Genomic DNA, 22,066 nt, shown 5'->3' on the forward strand with positions numbered 1-22,066 from the left:
AAAAAAAAAAAAAAAAAAAAAAAAGAACCAGCCGGTGGTGCCAAGGCACCAAGTAATTTGCGCTAAAGCTGGCAGGAGGGAGGGGAAGGATGCTGTGCCCGCGCACAGCCCATGGCCATGCCAGCTCCGCAGCCGGCAGCCTGCCTTCATCCCAGCTCCTGCAGCCCTCGGTGGAAACGGGGAGGTTGCTTCTCCTGACTTCAGCCCTTAAAAAACAACACCCTACACCGAAACCAGCCTGGATTTCTGCCACAAAAAAGGGCCTCAGAGCAAGCAAACAGTTAAACCGTGCAGCCTGCGCTAGGAGTAAAGAAGGAAAAGCTGGGAAAATGGGCAGAAAAGGGATGGTGGGAGAAGCGACGGCTCTGCTAGCTGGCCCAGTGATTTGTGGAGTTACCTTGGATGTGTCGTTCATCCCCCTGAGCTGATCTTCCCACTGCAAGTTGGAGTGACAGCCCCCTTGCTTGTAAAGCAGAAGGAGAGGGTATTGCTACACGTTATTCCTCTGTTTCTCTGCTGCCGGCCCATCTACGCACACAAACATTTCATTTTGGGGGCGAGAATAAAATATAAACGCTGCTGTCAGCCCAGCGACATACTCACCTGTGCAGCCATGGATATATTTGCTCTTGAGTTAAACACTTGTCAGTGATTCTTTCTAAAACCCCTTATTTTCAAGAGTCATTAGATATTAAACTTAGAACAAGATTGCTACTCTTAAAAAAATAAAAAATTAGTGTTGTAGGTGTTTCTAATTTAAGAGGGACACAAAGATCAACAAACCTTCATTTCCTCTGGGTTGTAAACATGCTTCATTTTCAATCGCTTTTCTTCTATGGATTTTACAATTTTCTCCCGATTTATACAAAATAGTGGAAAAAGGCAGGGGAATTTGATGCTGCGGGTGAACTCTGACGGCTTTTTGAAAGCCCCGGTCACTGCACAAGCGTGACTCTCAGAGCCGACACGTTTCTGTAGCTTTGCATAGTACTTCACAGGCAAAGAAAGAGATGAACATAAATGCCCTGTTTCACGGGGATGTTAAACTCGAGCCTTACATCAAAATTATGCAAAAGACATATTTATAGGATTAAATTCTCCCGTCAGCTAAGCCAGTATAAATCTGGCGTAATTCCATGATCTGAAGATCCACTGCTAATTAACTAAAGTCCCTCCAAACCCAAGGAAATTAATACAACCAAATAATATTAAAAATAGAGTGCATACTTCTCAGCTAACTCAAGGCTCAGTTCTGCACACTTCCTCTCACATGCTGCTCTAGGAATACCCCAAGCAAAGCAAAAAAAATTCAGACCTGGGTCAGGAACTTCTAATCCCGCAACGCCGCAAATCTGTCCTTACTACTCTGCTACTTTTCTCTCCAAATATTCCTGTAATGGAGTTTGCTTGTTTTTTTAATTAAAAAAATCGTATTTTTAATTTAAAAAAAACAAACTCAAACCAAGAGCTTAGCTGTCTTATGGGCTTTCCGTAGGAATTGGGTATCTTTGGAGATACCTACGGTCTCTTTGGTGATGATTAGGCATCCCACCAATGAAACTACAGCCAGTAAAGTTATTTTGCCCTTTCATGCCTATTACTAGCTGAAACCTTTCTGCTTTGGTGGGAGCTGCTGTAGTATGTAGTTATCTACAAGGCAAGGTAATTAAGTAGCAGCTTCTCTTTACTGCTTTGGAAATTCACCTATTCTTATACTATTCTTTCAGCTGAAGACAACAGTAGCAAACATAAGCATTTTTCTTTTTTAAATTACCGTAAGCATAAAAGGATCATTACCTTTCTAAACAAGTGTGCTTCCCCCCAAGTTCAGTCCTAAACTGTAAGGGCTTTTAGCGTGAACCAGCAAAGCCCCTGCATACTATTAAGCACGTGCGAGAGAGAAATGTGCTCATGTGCCATGATAAATTACTACCACTAGGACTTAATCAGGAGTGTAAGCACCCTCTCGGGCTAGGGTAAAACTCCTCGTTATATGGTGCTGGGGCTATAATGGACTGATTATTAAAATCCTTCTATTGAGAGTGATCGTTATGATAAAGTATTTGATTAAGAGAAAAACCAAGTAAGACATACTTTACTGACTCACTACCAGGCAGCAGCAAAGAGCAATTTTCAATACCTTGCATATGGACTTAAAAAAATTGATTTTTCCTGATTAATTTTGTTGTGTGGGATTATAAATCCTGCCTTGCCCTCCTCTCCTCTTTTTTAAAAAAAAAAATTTTGGCTGGTCATTTAAAGCATCTATTTCAGTTAATTCAGTCTAATTTTATTCTGGTTTATCTATTATTTTATTGAGCAATTTCAAATTTCTGGTTCTATATAGGACTTTTCCCTTAGTCAGGAACCGCAGTCTGTAATAACAGCAATCAAGGCAGTTCGTTCTGACAAATGTATGTCAGAAAAAGACTGCCGTGACTTTGAAATATTGAAAGTGACTGATAACATAATGTGCGAAGCAGAATAAATGCATACAAATGGAAGTTTTAGCTGAGCAGTCAAAGTCTGAACTAAATACAGTGTCAGAGCTCTGTACTGAAAGCTCTATGTGCAGGTGGTTACAATGGCAAATTACTATGCACTTTGCAAAAGTGTTTTATGAATAAAGTGGCAAGCACAGTTTTTCCTCGGCCATATCATCCTTTTTTTTTTTTTTTTTTTTTCTGCTTGCACTTAGTCATAAAGCAGAATGAAGCTATGTTTGAGCACAAAAACTGGGTCTGGAAAGCCACTTGCATTTTATAAAAGTTATCAGAGCTACGACAGCTGGGATCAGGGCCCTGCTTTATTTTGGGCTAACCTAACTCGATTGGCACTAATGCAGCAAATAAAACACACTGTGCAAAGAAGAATCTCAAACATATCCAACTGATTCATGTTAGCAAACCCTTCTATCTGTTTTGACCCCTCAAAAAACTACAGAGCCAAGGTGAGCTTTTTTGGGAGCCTGTTCTGAACCAGGCTGATGCTGAGGACCAGGTCTGTGAACTATTTCAAGGGGAATTTGGACCCGTCTGGCACAGCCCGGTTAAGCCCACCCGCTGCCTGTGCCTGGCTTTTGACATGCTCTTTGTCGTGCTCATGCCAGGACAAGCCACAGCAGTGCTACGTCTGTGCCTGGCATGGGCAGAAGCTGGGGACACCCGCAGCAGCAGGACAGCTGGATGCTGGTGCCTACCTGCCCACTTCCCAGGACTCAGACCTTCAGGGGCTCCGGAATGCAGTGCAGCCCAGCTGGGCTATTTGCTAACTGAAACATTCAGCACAGAAGTTGTCCAAAGCCACTTAGTATTCATACCATGCCAAAAAAAAAAAAAAAAAAAAAAAATCTTGAAGAAAGCCTCTCTGCAGCTTACTGCCTTGGTTTCCTTTCCACCACCAAGTCTTCTTTTGGATTTGGTCAGAGGTCCTTAAGACCTTGTCATACCTCATCCCCAGAGCATTTTTTCCTCCAGGCTACTGAGTTCCCATACATTCAGCAAGTAAAGGCTTCCCTTCCCCATCCTCATCTTTCAACTAATCCAATCCTGTCTAACCACCATGCTCAGACATACTGGAGACCCTGCTGGGGACACTGTCGGAGTTTTCCTCCCAGTTTCCACCTGATTGCTCCAGGGAGCAACTTACCCCATGGGCTTACTCAAAGACACAGCAGAAAGCTTCTCTGGGTAGTTTCCTTAGGTTTCTCACTTTGCTAATCTCCTCCCTGCGCAAAGCTGAGCAACTTGGAAGGCTCCATTTATTCACCCCCCACAAACATTCACAAGCACCCAGCTCCTCCCTCCTCAGTGCCTTACCTCTCACTCCCTCTGTCCCTGCAACCGGCCTTCTTCTTCCTCACATGCTGTTTCAGCGAGGGAAGACACCCTTCCTTGGCCCTACTATGTTCTGGAAACTTTCCACATACTCTTTTTTCCTTTCCCTGCCTCTGAACTTAACTCCGGAAAGTCATCAAGCAAGGCTACCACCTTCCTTCGCCTACTGACGACTCAAGGATGGGTGACAAGGAGCAGATAGGTGGTTGATGGCAGGGGAAATCTCCACAGGCTGAGGCAGCCCCTGATGCAACAGTTCCACGGACAGAAGCAAAATTCTTAGCTCGGGTATGGATAAATCCCCTCAGCTGTCACACCATCAAGTTTACTATTTACCAGGGCATATTTCAGCTTTGAAAACAAGCTTTGTTTTCAGGCAAAAGCCTTTCATTTTTATCTGGAAAATAGGACCAGTTGAAGACTAGCTTTATGGTCCAGCTAAAGGTTAATTACCTTTTAAGCCAACAAAATGGGTTAGGAAAGATCTATTATTCTTTACTGCTTTGCTACGCTCGCTCATTTTAACTGAAATAGGTTGACCAGTATTTTGAGCAACTTGGGTCAAGAGGCAGGAACCTTTGGCAGGTAGTGCTGGTATGGGGTAGGTGAGCTAAACCCTTATTTGTAGTTATTACAGTTCTGCCGTCAAGACAGCTGCATGGCTGGATCCTTCCTATTTGCAGGGAAACCTTTGCCCTTGCTTTCCACCCCACATTAAAGGCAAGGCTGCTGCCCAACTCAGTCGGAGCGCGTAGGTAAACCTGCTCCCCTTGAAACGGACACACACCAACATAAGGGAAGCTATCCAGAAAACGAATGTACTACAGGAAAGCGTGCATTAACTGTAAACCTAATCTCTTCTTTAGGAATTCATAAAAAGGCAAGTTCTTGGAGGGAAGCCACTCACTTAGACTTCTTTTAGCTTTACTATCATCACATTTATAACCAAGCAGTTTCAAAGTCTGCAGCCATGCACTTACTCACTCTATAAAACTTTAAAACACATGAACAACTCAGCTTACAAGAAACGTTGCTTGCATATAGTTGGATGAGCAGCACTGCTTCCACTGACTGTACTGCACATGCATTGCTGGGTAATATCGGGTCATTTTACACGCCAAGTCTGTGGTGCCTAAGGCTATAGAAGTGGATAGAAAGTAGTAAGAAAAAGCTTGCAAAGCGGTATGTGCTGGCAGTTTAACGCATTACAATTAGACTGTTTTCTTTGGGGTGGATCATGGGTAATGATGGGGAATTAATAAGCATAAACAGCTTACCTGGCTCGCCTTTCTGAAACTTTGAATGCAGTGCCCTTTCTGAAAGTGAGCACTGATTAGGAAAAAGAGAAGGCGTGAAGTTGTCTTGTTCACGGCACCTCTTTTCCAACGTGCAGCAACTCCTTCACCACAGCATCGTGTGGATGCAGAGGTGCCTTCCCATGACGAAGCCATCAGGCAGTTCTCTGATTTTCATAGATCGATGCTGTATGAAGGCAAGAAGATCTAATGCTTTTCCCTTATGATTTTCCTTCTCATGCTTCATCTTAGTGCTGCTACTTCAGGACCCTTTAACTTACCCCATCAATTAATATTACGGTATATTTAAAAAGCCTTTATATGTTTTCATTAATTAATTTTCCATTATGTGCATGCTATAAACTTCAGACCTGCTGCAGAATCTTTTAATCCACCTCATCAGTTAATATTACAGCATATTAAAAAGTTGCTGAAGTCTATGTTTCTGTAGGCGTCTCCATATCTTTCACCTTTGAATCATGACTCTACTGTGAGACCTGCAAGCACCAGATGCACACCGTCAGGAATCAAGAAAACCATTTTTCCTGCTCTCACAATGCGCTGTGTGGGAGCCACAGCTTCTCTGCAGTCCTACAGCCAGTGGCCCCCACTAGCAAGTGAGATGCGAATGGATAACAAAGCCAGGAAACACTTCTGATGACAGTGCAGGAATCTTCAAAACCCACAGCTCTGCACTAGGCAGTTAGGGGGGTAGGATGCACAGGGACAACGTCAGATCATCTGGTCCTTGAGGAAAGCTATCAGCAGTGTGCTCATACAGGACTACAGAACACTGTAAAGTTTGGATCAGATGGTTGTGGGCTCGGGAGGAAGAAGAGGAGAGAATAGTGGTGGGACAAAAGCCATCTGCTGGGGCTTTATATGAAGTAATGGATGCTTTTTTGAAAAATCAGAATGAAGCCACATGTTTTCTTACAATCTATTTGAGGTTACAGGTCTTCAGCTTGGATTCGGTGGTCTGGGATGGAGCTGTGCAGAACACGACCACCCTGCGGCTCCACCGGGGCAAGTGGCTGGCTGCCTGAGCAGCACTTCCCTGAGGTGAGCTTCCTGGCCTGAAGGCCAATTGCGGTTTATCTTGGAGGACTTGGGCCAGGAAAAAGGAAGGCGGACGTGTTTTGAGACCTAGGGCCTGATGCAATGCCCAGTTTCACTCCTAAGTGTCTAACATAGACAGCAAAAAATAAGGATAAACTGTTATTTTGGATGGTCAAGAGATATTACATTGGTGTGCTGCTACGGGGTTTTTTTTATTAAGTATCCTTGCTATCTGAGAAACTATCTTGTTTTTATGTGCTACTCTGAAGTTTAGGCTTTTCTTAACAGTGACTATATCTGCATCAATTAAGACCGGACTCTCATCTCAGATTGCTCAGAAATCTGGAATTAATTTTGATTTTTTTTTCCTCTCACTAATGTAATTTCAGTTATACAAACTTGGGACATGATCTAAGGACAAGGTCTAAGAATTAGTTTTATATTTAAATTCAGGAGTTTGCTTCAAGTCCAATAATTCTCTCAATTTACAAAGTTTTCTAATTTTCTGGAACAATAAGAAAAAAGTTCTTTGCAGAGGGATTTTACTGGTTTCTCTGCGGTATTACTCAGAATGTCATATATACAGCTCAGAACAGTATTTCTATTCTAAGCAAGCAACAGAGGCAAAACAAAGCTGAGCTCTTACTAAGGCATCCACCATTCTTCAGATGATCACTGTATTTAATTATGAAAAATCCATTTAGATCATTATGGTCAGTCCTTTACAGGGTTAGGATGTACTCTCATTTTCCCCATAACTGATAAAAGATGAATCAGAGAGTAAGGGATATTGTCTTGGGTTTTCCTTAAAAAAAAAGGCGCGGGGGGTGGGGGGGGAATCTCCTCAAAGAAAGGGGTACATAGTCCCAAGGACTCGGAAAAAGAAACCAAGGTTGTTATGAAGGAAGTAATTTTCCTCACGCTGGAGTCTTTGGACATCAGTGACCTCTGAGAGAGAATGAAAATCGAAGGAGAGAGAATTAATAGCGAGGAGACAGGAAGAACACATATTTATGACTGAGGGCAGGAACTTTCTAAAACTCAGGGTTTTGCTGATGAGGTAAAGTGAGGACAAGAGAAAATTCATACCGTTTGTTTAAAGCATAACCCTAACGATTTGCTAAGGGAGAGTCTGAAACGCTACATGATGGCTCTCCTCCTTGCCTCGAAAGTTTTGGACATCTGAAAGTGCAACACTTGCTGCTAGTGAGGTGTCTTTAGGCTTGCCATGGGGAAATCATTGTAAGTCTCCATTTCTTTTTTCCCCAGGACAGAAAGAAGAGACTGGCTTTCCTAGCTGCACGACAAATTCTTTGCGACTTCTGTGATTTATGCCAAATTAAATCTGAAGTTTCTGCAGAAACTACATGGTAGTTACACCTTCCATAAAATAGGCCATCGCATACCACACCTCTCACCGATGCCCACCAGGAGGTACATCACTGCTGCTTCTTCTCCTGGCACACACACAACATTAAGTGTCCGCGAGCTTGTTCTGGGCCAGGGTGAGTGCTGTCTGGGGAAACACAGCTGATGAACAACCAGCAAGAGGCCCACAATGGGGGCTCTGAGGGCAATCTTGTCTTTTTTTTTTTTTTTTTTTAATGTCACTGTTTCGTTTTATTTAAAAGTGAAGTTTTTTGGAGCAGAACTCACATGGATGCTCTTGGGATCTGAGGAATGCAAAAGAACTATGGCTTGATTTTTCAGCAGTACTGGTTGTTAACAGCTTCTAGTTACTTAAGTAAAAAGCAGGCCACTGACCTCTGATGAAATTAGTGTTTCCTCTGCCTCTAACGTGCTGTGTGGCCAGGATTCCAGCACAGAAGAAGAGAATCAACCAGCAGAAGAAGTGGGGACGACAGCGGCATCCGAGTGCTTTGCTGTCACCCTCTCCTTAACCCCACCAGAAACCAGCCACCACCACAGCACCTCATCCCTCGCTGCTGCGCTGCAGGAAGCACAGACATCCTATGAAATACCCTGAAAAGAGTTTGCAATTATATTTATAGCTCCCAGGGGTGCGATGGAAGTTTTAAAGTTTCGGGCTGAAAGGACTTCTTAACAGGTGTCAAATTTAGCGTCAGCATACAGTTCTTCATGAACCATATGACACATTCTCTTCAAACTCTCCCAGGAAATTTGGCAGTTCCCATTAGTAAAGCCCCTGTCATTACCTTGAAAGAAAAATAGCGTGCGAGAGAGAAAACTGACACGCTGCCTGGAGGCTGCTGGTGCTCAGAAGGTTAAGTCTTAGTGGCAAAGAAAAGAGGTCAGCAATCTACCTGAGCCCATCAACTGGCTGCCTAATGGCATGGCCAGATGTGTTCAGATCTGCAACACGTGAATGAAGTCATCAGGATGGTACGACAGCTCCATCATTCAAATGTTACCCAGATTATTTTCTATATTATTCGCACTACAGCCACACACCTATTTTCAGGATGGACTTGAAGCACTTGTTTTCAGAGAGCGCGATAGGCACAGAGCAGTCACAGGCGCTGCGTGGGACCCCAACTGGCCACTTTGCCATCCCAGTACAACAAAAAGCCAATCTCACTCTGCAGCCTGACTACCCACTGCTGCTCATGTCTTTGTTTTGGTCTAGAAGAGATTTCCTGCGTGTGGAAAAGAAAGGTCTCAAAGAGCAGTTCCTTTACAGTGCTTTCAGTCGGTTCCCCTTCTCCTCCACTAAACTGTACCTGCATAAAATGCTTTTCTGAAGGCATATTAATATTGCACTTTGAATGGTATATCTTTTCTCATCAAAACCATTTTGTTCATCCCCAAAACGTTAGATTTCCATGAGTCTGGCGAGAATAATCCTGAACAGGGTTTCACCTTCTGTGGTGTGGCTGGAATTACTTTTTTAAAAGCCCAGCAAATGTGCGTGGAGTTTCTAAGTGATGTGCATTTTGCCATGCTCTCCCACTAATATTTCACTATACTCAAACTTGCATTTGTAAGCATTATTCTGATTTTAGATTGCATCAGTGCAAATAAGCGGGAGCACTCACTCTTCTCTCTAAAGGGTATAGGCATCATCTTACACCTGTAAAATTATAAACACAATATGAACCAATTCATACAAGAGTACCTCAATGGCAGTCCATACCCATATGATACTTGCTTAATTGCATCAACTGAAAATCAAGTATATATTGAACTTTTTGTGTTAATTCAGCCATAGCCATCTTCACTTTCTGGTTCCTCTGTAACCAGAGGCTCATTCCATACTGGCAGGACCACATCCCACGCAAACAAACGGGCACTAACTGGCAGCAGCAGTCTGATGCTGGGACCAGTGCAGCTGCCAGCACTGGCCTCACGCCGTGTCTGGGGCACTGCAGCTTGTGTGCCTCTTCGGTGCGGGGGGTAACAGATAACCAGGGGGTCATCGGCTGTGGTCCCACATCCCAAATGCCGGTACATGGCCATTAGGATCACCACCGTGGCTTTGGTGCTCAACGTTCTTCGTTGTTTCAGGCTTCTTTTTAGCACTTCACAAACTACCTGTGGTACAAAGGGGCACGCCATCTCCATCACTTACGGGAGGGAATGACATCAGGGAATTTAATTTTGGCAAGGCCCCGGATGTGTTTTGCTGCCACCTCAGCATTTCAAACCGATGGCAGGTTTAATACCTTTCTTAAGTAGCCTGATGGGTAAACTCCCGTAGAGACTGGAAAAATTCACAGAGCCGGTGAATATCATTGCAGTCCCCAAAGGCCACAGTGTTTTGCATGTGTTAATCCCCTGGAGAACAACATAACAGACATCCCAAACAGAGCGGTTTTGGAAATCCCAAATGCCTAAACTTTACCACAGTGTTATCTTGACTGCAACTCATGCCCTGTAGCATTGGAGAGATGGGGTGGGTGTTTACACCTCTCTATCTCTTTTCTTATTTCTCTGGAAGCCTCCTGAATGTTCAGAAAAGGTAATGAAAAGCCTTAAACTCGTGCCCGTGCTTCCTGCACCGAGACCAAAATCTCCTGTAAGCTTGCCAGACCTTTTACAGATGCACCCCGGGGATTTAACACTGTGCAGCTTATGGGTTTATATGAAATTTCATAAAAGAGAAGCCCTGTATTTTCACATAAATATATTTATTTGGGGAAAGATCAAGAAATGCCAATATATTTCAAATCAGTTCCCTACTGCATTAAAGAATGTGAAATATTCATGTGAACATTTGCTAATCCTATCCAGTGGAATCTATTTCCCTCTCTCCCTAGCATGCAGGCTACAGCGGCTGAAGGTTGTTCAGCCTTTTCATTAGGAAGAAAAGTAAGGATGATTTGTGAAAACCACATGGAAGTAATCATAAGGAACAGTACTGAAGGGGTTTAGAACAAAACCTTGTAAGCTACCTTGTAACCATGCCTTCTCTTTCATGTGTTTGTTTCTTATACGGTGTTTCACAGCTTCAAACTGTAAATCTATATTTATGGACATAATCAGAAGTGCAATATATTATGCTTTCATAATACAGAAATAAAAATTTAAGGGGCAGCACATACATTTTCAGAATGTATATCTCAGGCTCGCTAAATTCTCCAGTAGGTAGCATCACTCCCAGCAAATTCCAATTTCTCTGTTCAACCGTTACTCTTGATAATGTAATGAGTTACTTTCTCATCAGGGCTAAGTTTTGCATATCCATCCAGGCCCTCCTGTGGCCCAGTATCTCACAAATAATCCCTTTCTTCATCCACCTGAACTTTGATAACTATAGCAGGAGATGGAAAATGAGGAAATCTGAGTGCTTATGATCCCTGATTCCACCAGGGAAAAATACCTGACCTTGGGAATTCATTTAAGCCTCCCCATGCTATGAATTCCCTAAGCATTAAATGGAAATGACATTTACTTTCCACTGAGAGACACTAATATTTAAATATTGCTTCAAAGATCTTCAGATAAAAAGAGCTATATATGTGCAAATTTTTATGCTTCTTTCTGCTTTCCTACACCTTCAAGATACAATAATACACTCAAATACTGAAATTTTGTTACGAAATAAAATTGTACTTGGAAATGTCAGGCCTGCACAGCCCAATGATCCAGAAGTCGCTAAAGGCAGTGTATCAGAAGAAGATGTAATGTAGCCTCTCCAGGTACTGAGTACTGTCATGAAGATAATCGCTTACCAGAACCAGCCGTGACCATTTCCCCCACGTACTAAGAGTTATAACAAGTATATAAATGATGTCAGATACAGTCCCTAAGGGGCGGTTTGGATACATCCACCTTGCCTTGGAGAGTGGTGGCGGCGGCGGGGATGAAGAATGCTCAGCTGTGTGGGCATGAACCATGCCATGCCACTTGGCAGGTTCGCTGTATTTAGTGATAAAGACACAGCCTATTAAATTCCCCTATGTCTTCAAATTTTTGCACTTAAGCCTACCAGGGTAACGCTCTGAAGAGGATGACTTAACACCTTGACGAGCACCTGAGATCTCTAACAGCTGGAAGGATTTCTTGGAAAGATTACAGGAAGAAATTTTACTCCATTGCTTTACATGGAGACCCCGAACGTCACAGAGCCAGAGATTTTTAGAAGACCCAGTCTGGTTATGGCTGGAATGTACTGTGTCCAGTTCTGGGTCCGTCACTACAAGAAAGTCATCGAGGTGCTGGAGTGCATCCAAAGAAGGGCAACGAAGCTGGTGAGGGGTCTAGAGCACAAGTCTTATGACAGGCAGCTGAGGGAACTGGGATTGTTTAGTCTGGAGAAAAGGAGGCTCGGGGGAGACCTTATCACTCTCTACAGCTACCTAAAAGGAGGTTTTAGTGACGTGGGGGTCAGACTCTTCTCCCAAGTAACAGGCAATAGGACAAGAGGAAATGGCCTCAAGTTGCGCCAGGGGAGGTTTAGGATGGATAATAGGAAAAATTCCGTCACTGGCAGGGTTATCAAGCACTGGAACAGGCTGCCCAGGAAGTGGTGGAAACGCCATCCCTGGAGGTATTTAAAAGACGGGTAGATGTGGTGCTTAGGGACATGGTTTAGTGGTCGTTTTGGCAGTGTTAGGTTGATGGTTGGACTCAATGATCTTAAAGGTCGCTTCCAACCTAGATGATTCTATGATTCTATTCAGTGTATAATTGCATATAATGCTAATGGCAATATGTAAAACAAATAAATTTCCTTGAAATTGAATTTTTCATTGATCCTGTGAACTTTTGTATTATGTTACTGCTATGTCAGCACAAAATTCAGGCAAATTGCTCCCAATATAGAACAGATTCAAAGAATTTAAACCTTCTCTTTTCATGCAGTATGTGTGAGCAGACAGTGATTCCTCTGAATCTGTATATTGTTACTTATTGACTACTTTTTACCCCTACCTCGTTCTATGGACTGAAGACAAAGGCCTGAATGAAGCATATTTGTATGACATAGTGGCTCATGTTCATTACAGCAACCACACAAAAGAAATTCCATCACAGCAACTGTAAAATTTTGTTACATGCATCTAACACAAACAATTAGAAACTGGGTTGAGAGAATAGGTTTGTAATGAAAAGGATTATGAGATTAGCCCACATCTCCTAAAAACCAGACTGCAGATATTACACTTTTAAAATATTTGGGGTTTTTTTACATTTCATACAGGTCCTGACTGAGGAATCAATACTAGAGTGAAGCATGAATACTGAAAAGGCAGAATACATACAATTAATTTAGTATTTCTGATCCTACTAGAAACACAATACCAGAAGCATCTCGAGAGGTCTCATTTTTGTAGCCTAAGAGACCAATTGGTATTGGGAGAAGCATCTAAGCTTTTGGGTACCACTAGGGGTCTTTTTACCAAAACATCAAATGTTCTTGTTCATCCCCTTCAGTGTCCAAGTTTACCTTCTTCTCTTTAAGAAAAGGCTTCTGCAACAGGAAGGATTGAGTTGTGCTGTCCCTCTATAACAAATGAATCAACTCTTTCCTCATTTTGCTGCTAATGAAGTACAGCCTATCTCATTAATGTTTTCCAAAAGAAACAAGAAGAATTCAAATAAGAGCAACATGAACTATTTTTAATGCAGTTTCTAGAAAAGTGAATAATCCCATGTCTCCGAGGAAATGAATGCCTATGTAAGAAATGAAGTGGATTGCAAGCACAAGATGTTTTCCCTTCACAGAAAATTAAATTAAAATAAAGGTCCAGAGCTGAGAGACACCTTCCCTTCGGACCTGCTTCTCCTTCTCCAAACCCTTACCTTTGTGAGAAAACATCTCGGTAGGGGCTGCCGTGCTGCAGTGCGATCCCATATCCTCTGTCCGCAACAGTGTTCCCGACCGTGTAAAAAGAGCAGTCTGCGTCGTTGATGGCCACGTACTCCAGTACTGCTGCGTCCCATACAAAGGCGTAGTTCCCGTGTTTCACCTGTGGCAAACACAGCAAGCACTCAGACAACGGACTGTCATGTCCAAAAGAAGGTCAGTGCACCTAAACACGTGGCAGTTTCAGCACAGTCTGCTCTTTAAAGAAAGTGAAGTTTGGGTCCCCAACAGCTGTCAGCGAAAAAAGGGCGCTGTGACAGGCGCCACGTGGTGCCTTGGCTGAGCACCTCAGCAGAAATGGAAGAAACGTGATCTGAGAACAACGTGCCGTCCGTGGAACAGCACCATGCAGGAAACCTGTGCCTCTTTCAGGGAACAAAGGAAACACTGGGCTCCCTCCATCAATGCTAGATTCCACCCCAAATCCCCTCACTAAGTTTTTGCTTTGAGCCATAAAACCAACCTTTTAGAAGGAAGGTAGGTGTTCGCACTGGGAGAAGCGTGGGAGGGTAGGCATGGCTATCCACATCGAGGACCACAGTTCAAGATGGTCCACATTTTAGTCATGCTTCAGGTTGCCGCACACATCATGAACACCTCTTTGTATTTTGGGTTCCGTGCATGATTGTGGGCAAGATCACGCCAACTAGTGTTTTGGGGATTAGTTTTCTCAGCACGAAGGGTTTTCACGTATTTTCAAAGACTTTTGTACAGCAAGATCATGTAAGTAATTTTAACTGTTTGACTAAGATAAATCCAAAACAACTCATTATCTTGAAAAGCTTTTAAAGTAACATTTTCCCATCCATTCACATTTGAAACAAATCCAGATTTTTCTTTTCATTTAAATATATGGGATGTATGCAAAATTTCAGCATTTATTCAAAAGCAAGCTTTTAAAAACAGAAATCCAGTCTAAACAAATCCTTCCATATTTCAGTGAATTTCCAGTTCCCAGTCAAATGATGTTTTTCTGAAAAAAAAAAAAAAAAACAAAACCAAAAAACCCAACCTCAAAAAAAAAACCCTCTAGCTGCTCTACCAGATCTTTTCCAGTTTTCTGTTTCGTTGGTCTCTGTGTCAGACCTGAGGAATCACATTGCTTTTTTCCTGACCCTCTGCTTGGCTTCACCCAGCGCTTTCCCTATGCCATATTCGCCAACTAAGCTGTAAAACTAGGCTGAACCCATTGACTTTGTACATCTAATGGGAATAAATATGTGACAGCTAAGTGAAAAGTAAACAAAACACAAAAAGGCCATCTGGGGCCAGGCAATCCAGAGAGAATTCAAAACCAAGTCAGCATATCAAAATAAGCAATGTCAGTACATCATTTAGATTAGGCTTTGACAATGTAGATTATGTTTTTAAAGACTGTTTACATATAAAAGCTACTGAAGCAAGCCACACCGGCTGCTTGCTCACAAGATGCAGTGCACAAGGAACAATTGCATTTGGGACACATTCCTTTTCACGCATAATCAATCTGAATTAGACACTGCAGGCCTGGAAAGGGAATACTTCCTATTTCCATTTGTAGGCACGGTTACAGTGAGGATTTGTGCAGATTTTGGAGCAGAAACAGGGCCATATTGTCTGTTGACTCTGAATGACAGGCAGGATAAAAAAAAATCTTTTCAAAATACGAACGCACACAAACGCAGGATTGGATCAGTTTTAATCTTCAGGTTCTGAAAATGGGCAAGAATGGGTTTTTTTTTTTTGCCTTCCAGTGGAGGTTTAGGTCTATCTAAATGGCCAGGGAATAAGGGATGGAAGTGAGCTCACTGTTAGCAAACAATACAACTTACATGCTTGTCTTACAGGCATTGCAATTCACAGAGCTCTTCCTAGCTTGGGTTTGCACCAGGACACTTATTCTGATCTTCCTACAGGCACCACTTGGCTAAGAAATAGATAGAATGACTGAGAAAAAAAGCCCTTCCTGGGAGCATTTAAAAGGATAATGACTCAGCCTGAAAAAGAATCATGATGTAAAAAAAAAGGGTAAGAGGAGACAGAAGCAGAAGATCAGAAGGGGGGGAAATGAATCCTGAAAAGGATCAGATGGACTTTCCAAACAAAGGAATTAAGGAAACTTGGGGTTCAAAAAGACGAGTAATTTTACATGCGGGGAGATAACCTTTGAGGTGAGAGCAAGAGCAGAGGGTTATGTTTTGACACCCGCTTTTGTCCTAACCCACCCTTTTAACATCCTAGCGCATTGAATTCACCCAAGTGCTTGTAAAGAGACTTATCAGCTGCTCAGCTGGTCAGAAAAAATTCTCTTGATTTGGCTGCCTTGCTGTAAAACAACTCGCAGTGAGAATATATAAAAGTGGTAAAAGCACTTACTGTCAATAATATCTGTGATGAAGTGGTATATATAAGATCCTTAGAGCAGACCTGATAATATCACAGTTCAGGTTCCCACAAAGATATTACTTTTCCTAGATAAGATCACAGTGAGCCTCAGTTAAAGTGCACGGGGCAGGAAAGAGATTGAAGAGCCAGAAGGGATTATCCCAGCCATCTACCTTCAACACATGATTGCTCCATGCAATAAAATACATCCTTTTTAGCATTTTTGCCCTATCCATTTACAAATCTAGGGAATTCAAATCCATGGAGCAAACCTAAGTTGCAATTGTCATGCTTGCAATCACTCTCTTTATGGAACTATTCCTCAGTCTAACAGTTTTCATTGCTATTCAACATATTTATTTTTACTACTTTTTTTTTTTTTTTAAATAACTTTCTTATGTCATTGCTAGTTATTTTTCCTTTTGCAGTTCTAAATACTCTCACTTTGGGGCTGGCACCTTTCAATTACTGATGAACCTTTCTGTTACTTAGCTGAGCTGGATATAGCTTTCTTTAATCTTTCCTTGCAAATCTATCAGTTCAGTCCTCCCATTAGCAGCGATGCCACTTTTGAACTGCCTCCAATTCTTAATTTTTATATGTGAGAAAAACCCCTGTCTTGCTAAGAGAGAATCAGTTATCTGGCAGCTCAGGAGGCACATGGTTCCCTTTCCAGCATACCCTTCTTCTGAGATTCATAGTCTAAACCGTCTGTCCATGGATCTTTCATACAGCCAAAGACTGGGTTTAACCTAAAGGTCTAAGAATAAAATTTTGCTGGAGTATAGCATATCTGGAACACTGCTGATATTTTACAGATTTGCACTGACAAATAAGGGGTAGCTATACTATGAAAAAGGGGGGATGATGCTCTACGTGAAAGGAGAAGGGATTTCAGAGCAAAACATCAAATAAAAACCTATAACCTTCTCTCTCTTCCTCCTACTATGAGAAGCCCATATTTTGTAGCTTTCCAACAGCTATGTTGAAGACTTCCACTTTGGACCTCAAAATGAACAGCAAAAATTCCAGCTCTGCGTTATGAGAAAAAGTTAAGGAGCTTACAGTTAGTTAAGTACGGGGGCTAAATGAAAATAGAATTTCCTTGGGGAAAAAACCCAAACGGCTCTTTGTAATATATATAGCTCTCTACTTGCAAAAGATCAGCATCCCGGATTCTACATTTCCACATCATTATATTGGCATTTTGTGTCGAGATAATAACATCTCAGGACGGTGGCAAATCTGAATGCTGTTCACACACGACCGCACAGCCCAGGATCGCCAGGGAAGCATCCGTAGGAGGGCAGCGTATTATCATTCAGCAGCAACCCCAGCTTTCCACTCCGCCAGGGCACGGAGAACTGACACTTCAGTCTCCTTCTCCGTGACATCCCGCCTGTCAGTACGGCAGAGGCTAAAAAGATTTTTGGAGTATCTGATGACTATTGCCATAGGGGAAAAAAAAAAAAATTACAGGCAAAATTGAATCTGTTAGTTGTTCATCAGGGTGTTTTGAACTCATGCGCTACGCTGGTCGTTAAGTGAAACTGGGAGGTACGGTACTAGACAGAAATGCTTGACTTGACTTCATGGTTTTGTGAGCAATTCCAAAGGAGTTACTGTAAAAAGAGTTGTTACATGGAATAGGGGCCATCGGCACATAGATGGTAAAAATACTTCTATAAGGCTGTTATATTTCTATTTTCTATCACTGCACACTTATGGGATTTTTATTTGCTGAAGCCTTGCCTGTAGATATTAGTCAAAATTTATTTTTGATGATTCCACCAAAACTCAGTTGAGTTATACGAAGAAAGCATTGAAAGCCATTACATTGTTGCATATGCACATATTTTACGCCAGCAAGGATGTGGATAGTATTTCTTCTTACGGCTAACCCGTTCATGCAGAGTAGGCTGAATAATGTATTTGTGTACAACTCCAGCATTCTAAAAACACATTTCTAGGTCTACATAATTATAAATTTCAGAAGTAAACAAAAACCAGCTACGGCAATTTTTCATACTTGAGTTCTTGGACAATATCTTTTCTGTATTTTAAATTCCTCTTTAAAAGAAATACAAAGAATCCTCATGAAAGAAAAGAATACACACAATAGGGCGCAGGTTAAACAGAATTGGTAGTTATTTTTCCTGCGCACGTCTTTTAAATATTTCATCATACATAAAATGTGTTACCTGTTTCAAATGATTAAAATGGTATTAATTTTCTGGAAGAAAATCCCAAAATTATGAGATGATGCTGATGAAGCACATTTTCTGAATACCCTGTTCCTACACCCTGGTGACACGGTGGTGATGCTTTCTCTACTCATTTCCATTACGAGTCAGGCACCGTCCTTCCCTTTCAACTGTTGTACACCTTTCCCTGCCTACAAAGTTGTCAGTTGTATTTTAGCCAAGAACACGTGAATAGAAACAGACTCTTCCACAGCACAGCAGCAGCAACTCCAGCTCTGACCTAAAAACAATCAAGGACACTGAGCAATCACTGGATCCATACAGTGCTTTGAGGGTCACGTTCTCCAATATGGACAACTCCACTGCACTGATTACACAGGGAAAAAAACACCATTGGATGCTGCTATTGCCCCATGCCTACCAGAGTGGACGTGGGACTTCAGTATATATAAATACAGAAACCAAATTTTTGACATAGTCTTTGCATACTCAGCAAGCATGCAGCAGCTGCAGACTGCAGAGGGCTGTACTCCATCCTACAATACAGCCTCGCCAAGGCTGCTACTACGTGAGGTATGAAGAGGAGGGAACAAAAATGAACGATCATTTGCAAATATACAAGTGAGACCTAATATACATGATATGGATATTGTGCTCCAAAATGGGAAAGGCAAAGATAAAATTTGTGGTGGAAGTTTAAAGCCAGATTTTCTTGCTGTCAGACATTGCCAAGCAGCTTTGATGGTTTTCACAATGGAAGTTTTTTCAGCAGAAGGGACTGGAGACTCATCGATCTCTGTAATCCTCTCGCAAGAGGCCAATGAAAGTTGCTGTTTATCAGATTGAAGCAGAAGTCAGATCTTCTGCCTTCAGAAAAATTCCTGTTTGTAAATTTGTTTTCCTCCAGGGCCAAAGGTTTCAAGTCTTGCTTTTGTTCACAAAGGGCACAACTCTGCCTAACTTCTATTTGGATCCCAGTGGAATAAAATCTCACATTTCAGCTTTGTTGAATAAAACTAAACCTGCTAATTTAGAGTTTTCTCAAAACTAAACTTTCTGTAGTTCTGAAGTACAACTTTGGAGCTTCTTGCCCCAGGCTCCTTTGCAGGCCAGTGCGGTGTGGCTGATCTGCCTAACTTAGGAGTGAAATGCAGTCATGCAACTGGGGAGGTCGAGTACGAAACTGTCCGACCACTCTCTGTGGTGCAGGACGGGAGTTGGTTTCCCATAGTGGTATTAGAACACAGAATGAAAATTCCTATATACATAAAACTCTATCCAGTCATCAAGGCAACCAGCTAATTAAATAATAGTAATAACAACAACCCATTATGATGTCACTTTGCAGGGTCTATAGAAGGCTATTTAAATTCATGGGGCACTATCTGACAAACACTGAAACTTATTCTTCATAATTATTCCAACAGAAAAGCATGGAATCATTTCTAAAATTATTATTGAGCTAGTGCTCAGGAGCGAACAGCAGCAGGAACTGAAACACTGGGGAGCTTAGGGGAAGAAGGAAGGGGTTAGAAATCCCAGCCTCATCTCCTCTTCAAGTATGAAGTTTATCTTTCTTTACATTGTCATATCAGCTTCAATGGCATGTCTATTTGCTCCGGATAAAACTTCATCAGGAAAAGCATTAGTTCCTCATATGCAACCTGCCACCACCTTCTTGAAAAAAGCCTCGTGATCATATGTTTGCTTGTTATGCTGGGCAGACCTTGAATAATTCATCTGGAATTAGAAGAATTACTCAGGTACGAGAGCTCTGTAATGAGAGGACACCTTTGTGTTAGAATTTTTTCAGTGTTCAGTGCATTCACATTTTGCCGTTGTAATTAAACGCATCTTGTAAGTCACAAGAAAGAAAATAACAAGCAGAGCAAAACAGACCAGAGGCCAAACAAAGGACCAGTTTCTGAGGGCAGCGGGAGAACAGAGCCAGCTGCTTCTCCAGGTTGTCACAGCAAAGCACTAAAAAGGCAGCAGGTCACACTGATCCCTGACATGCAGCTGAACCACAGGTTCGTTAAGGCTGACATTAATTTCAGATGCAAGAGGAAGAGGGGAAAAAAACAACAACAACAAAAAAATTTTCAGCAAAGCAGACCTTTTAGGTAAGGAACCTTTTGTTTTTTTTTTTTATGCCAGATTCTCATTTATTTTATGACAACTTAGTGCTGCAGATACTAATGGAGACTATTTTCTGGGTATCACCAGTGAAGGTCGTATACAGAAATGATATGAAAGCACTTGAGATTCCTCAAAAACTTAGATCTGTCGTAGCCAAGTGGCAGTCTCAATAATGAGGCAAATTTAAACCAAATGTCACAAAAGTGACTCCCCCTGCTTCTGATATATTTATATTTCTGTGGCAACTAATTCCCAATAAAAGAACATTTAAATGAGGTAGTGTACACAGACCAATCATCTTAATTTGGGTGAAAAAGTAAAATTCTGTGGATTAAAGTATCATGAAGAAGATAAACCGAGGTGAATTTAGAGAAGCAGCATCCCTCTTGAAATTAAATCAATCCAGCGTGATACTAACTGAAGGGTTCTTGTCCCCATTCTTTAGAATAGAAGCGGAGTCAATCTAACTGCAATTCTTGGGCAGCATTCCGTATTCAAAGAAATACTTATTGAATACCAACTGCAAGGATAGAAAAATCATCAAAAGTAAAAAACGACTCATCAAAACCATTCATCATCTGAAAAAGAACTTTCACCACAAGAAAATTCTTTGCACAACCACCCATATTACTGAAAAGTTCTCCAGTAAAAGCTCATTTGAAACAATACAGTTTCATTTTAGAAACTTATTGTAAAGAAACTGTCAACTTTCAGGTTTTTATATTCCTTGCACAAGAGCTTGGACCACTTTCATAGTGTTAATAGGATTCAGGGTGTCCCACTACTCACACAAAAGACTTTAAAAATCTTCTTTTGAACCATTTTATCCTCTTCTCTTTGACAAGCATCTCCTGCCCAGGTTTGGATGGAGCCATCTTGGCACTGCAAATCTAGACATGAAGCTCCAAAACAAATGCTGCCCGGCCCCCTTTTCACCCCACCTCTGAAATAACATTGCCCAACAATTTAGCATGTTTCCCTTCCTTTTGGTATCCTGCAGGAGACAAGAAGCACTAACTGCTGACAACCTGCACTGCACATCACAAGCTTGTGCTGGGGCAGGAAGGAACAGCTTCGCACCGTAAAGCTCAGCACTTCCACATCAGTTTGCTTTCCTATAGACTTTGGTGGTCTTGAAAGCTACTTCATCCTCTGGAAAACCTGCACGAAACCATCAATCTTCTCTAGCAGTGAATCTTCCCCTTAAGTGCAGTGGTTCATGTGGCTGTGGAAAGAAGCAGACTGAGCTTTGTCCCAACCCCTTAAGATTTCTACCTTTCAGCGATAACTGGTATCGCCTTTCCATGAGAGTTCAATAAGAACTACCACGGGGGGTCTCTAACTTAGTAGTTCTTTTAGGTTTTAAGTTCAGGCTGCTGCACAGACTGGTGCCGCAGAGGGTTTCCAGCAAAGCACCCCAGAAAAGCTCCGCAGAGAAATTTCTGCCCTATGGTATTTCCAGCTAAAGCAACCGTTTTAAGCCCGATCAGGTCTCCTGCAGGCAGGTCAGTCTCTTCTCACCATGCAGCCCAGGCGGAGGATGCTGCACAAATAAACGTTCCTGTATCCCCAGGTCAGTGCGTTGTTAAGAGCTGTTATTCCTCTAACGTGTGGATTCCTAATGCCGCCACATCGCCCCTTGTCATCAGCTTGTCAGGTCTATGGAGACCCTGCTGCTGAACGCACTCTAATTCTCACGAGAAGGTAGTTTGAACCCACAGGAAAGGAAAACATGACAGATCAGAGCTAAGAAGGTTTTCTCTTTCTTTTGCTGTTTAGGACCCATGGAAAACATTGGGAGCTGCGGAAGGAGGAAGACCAGTGCAGCGGCATTTTTTTTACTCAGTTCATACTGTCTGGCTTGCTATCACCACATAGAGA

General features: G+C 42.1%; 1 protein-coding gene across 1 annotated transcript in view; it reads right to left on the reverse strand.

Annotated features, from left to right (window-relative positions):
• LOC104284709 (glutamate receptor ionotropic, delta-2) overlaps nucleotides 1-22,066 on the reverse strand; it is a 139,677-nt gene that overhangs the window by 57,900 nt on the left and 59,711 nt on the right. The window contains exon 5 of the mRNA XM_009883077.1: nucleotides 13,415-13,581. Coding sequence (XP_009881379.1) covers nucleotides 13,415-13,581 — 167 coding nt within the window. The remainder of the gene's footprint in view (nucleotides 1-13,414; nucleotides 13,582-22,066) is intronic.

This window comes from Charadrius vociferus, unplaced genomic scaffold (genome assembly GCF_000708025.1).
Source record: "Charadrius vociferus isolate BGI_N301 unplaced genomic scaffold, ASM70802v2 scaffold410, whole genome shotgun sequence".
In the NCBI taxonomy this organism is placed as follows: Eukaryota; Metazoa; Chordata; class Aves; order Charadriiformes; family Charadriidae; genus Charadrius; species Charadrius vociferus.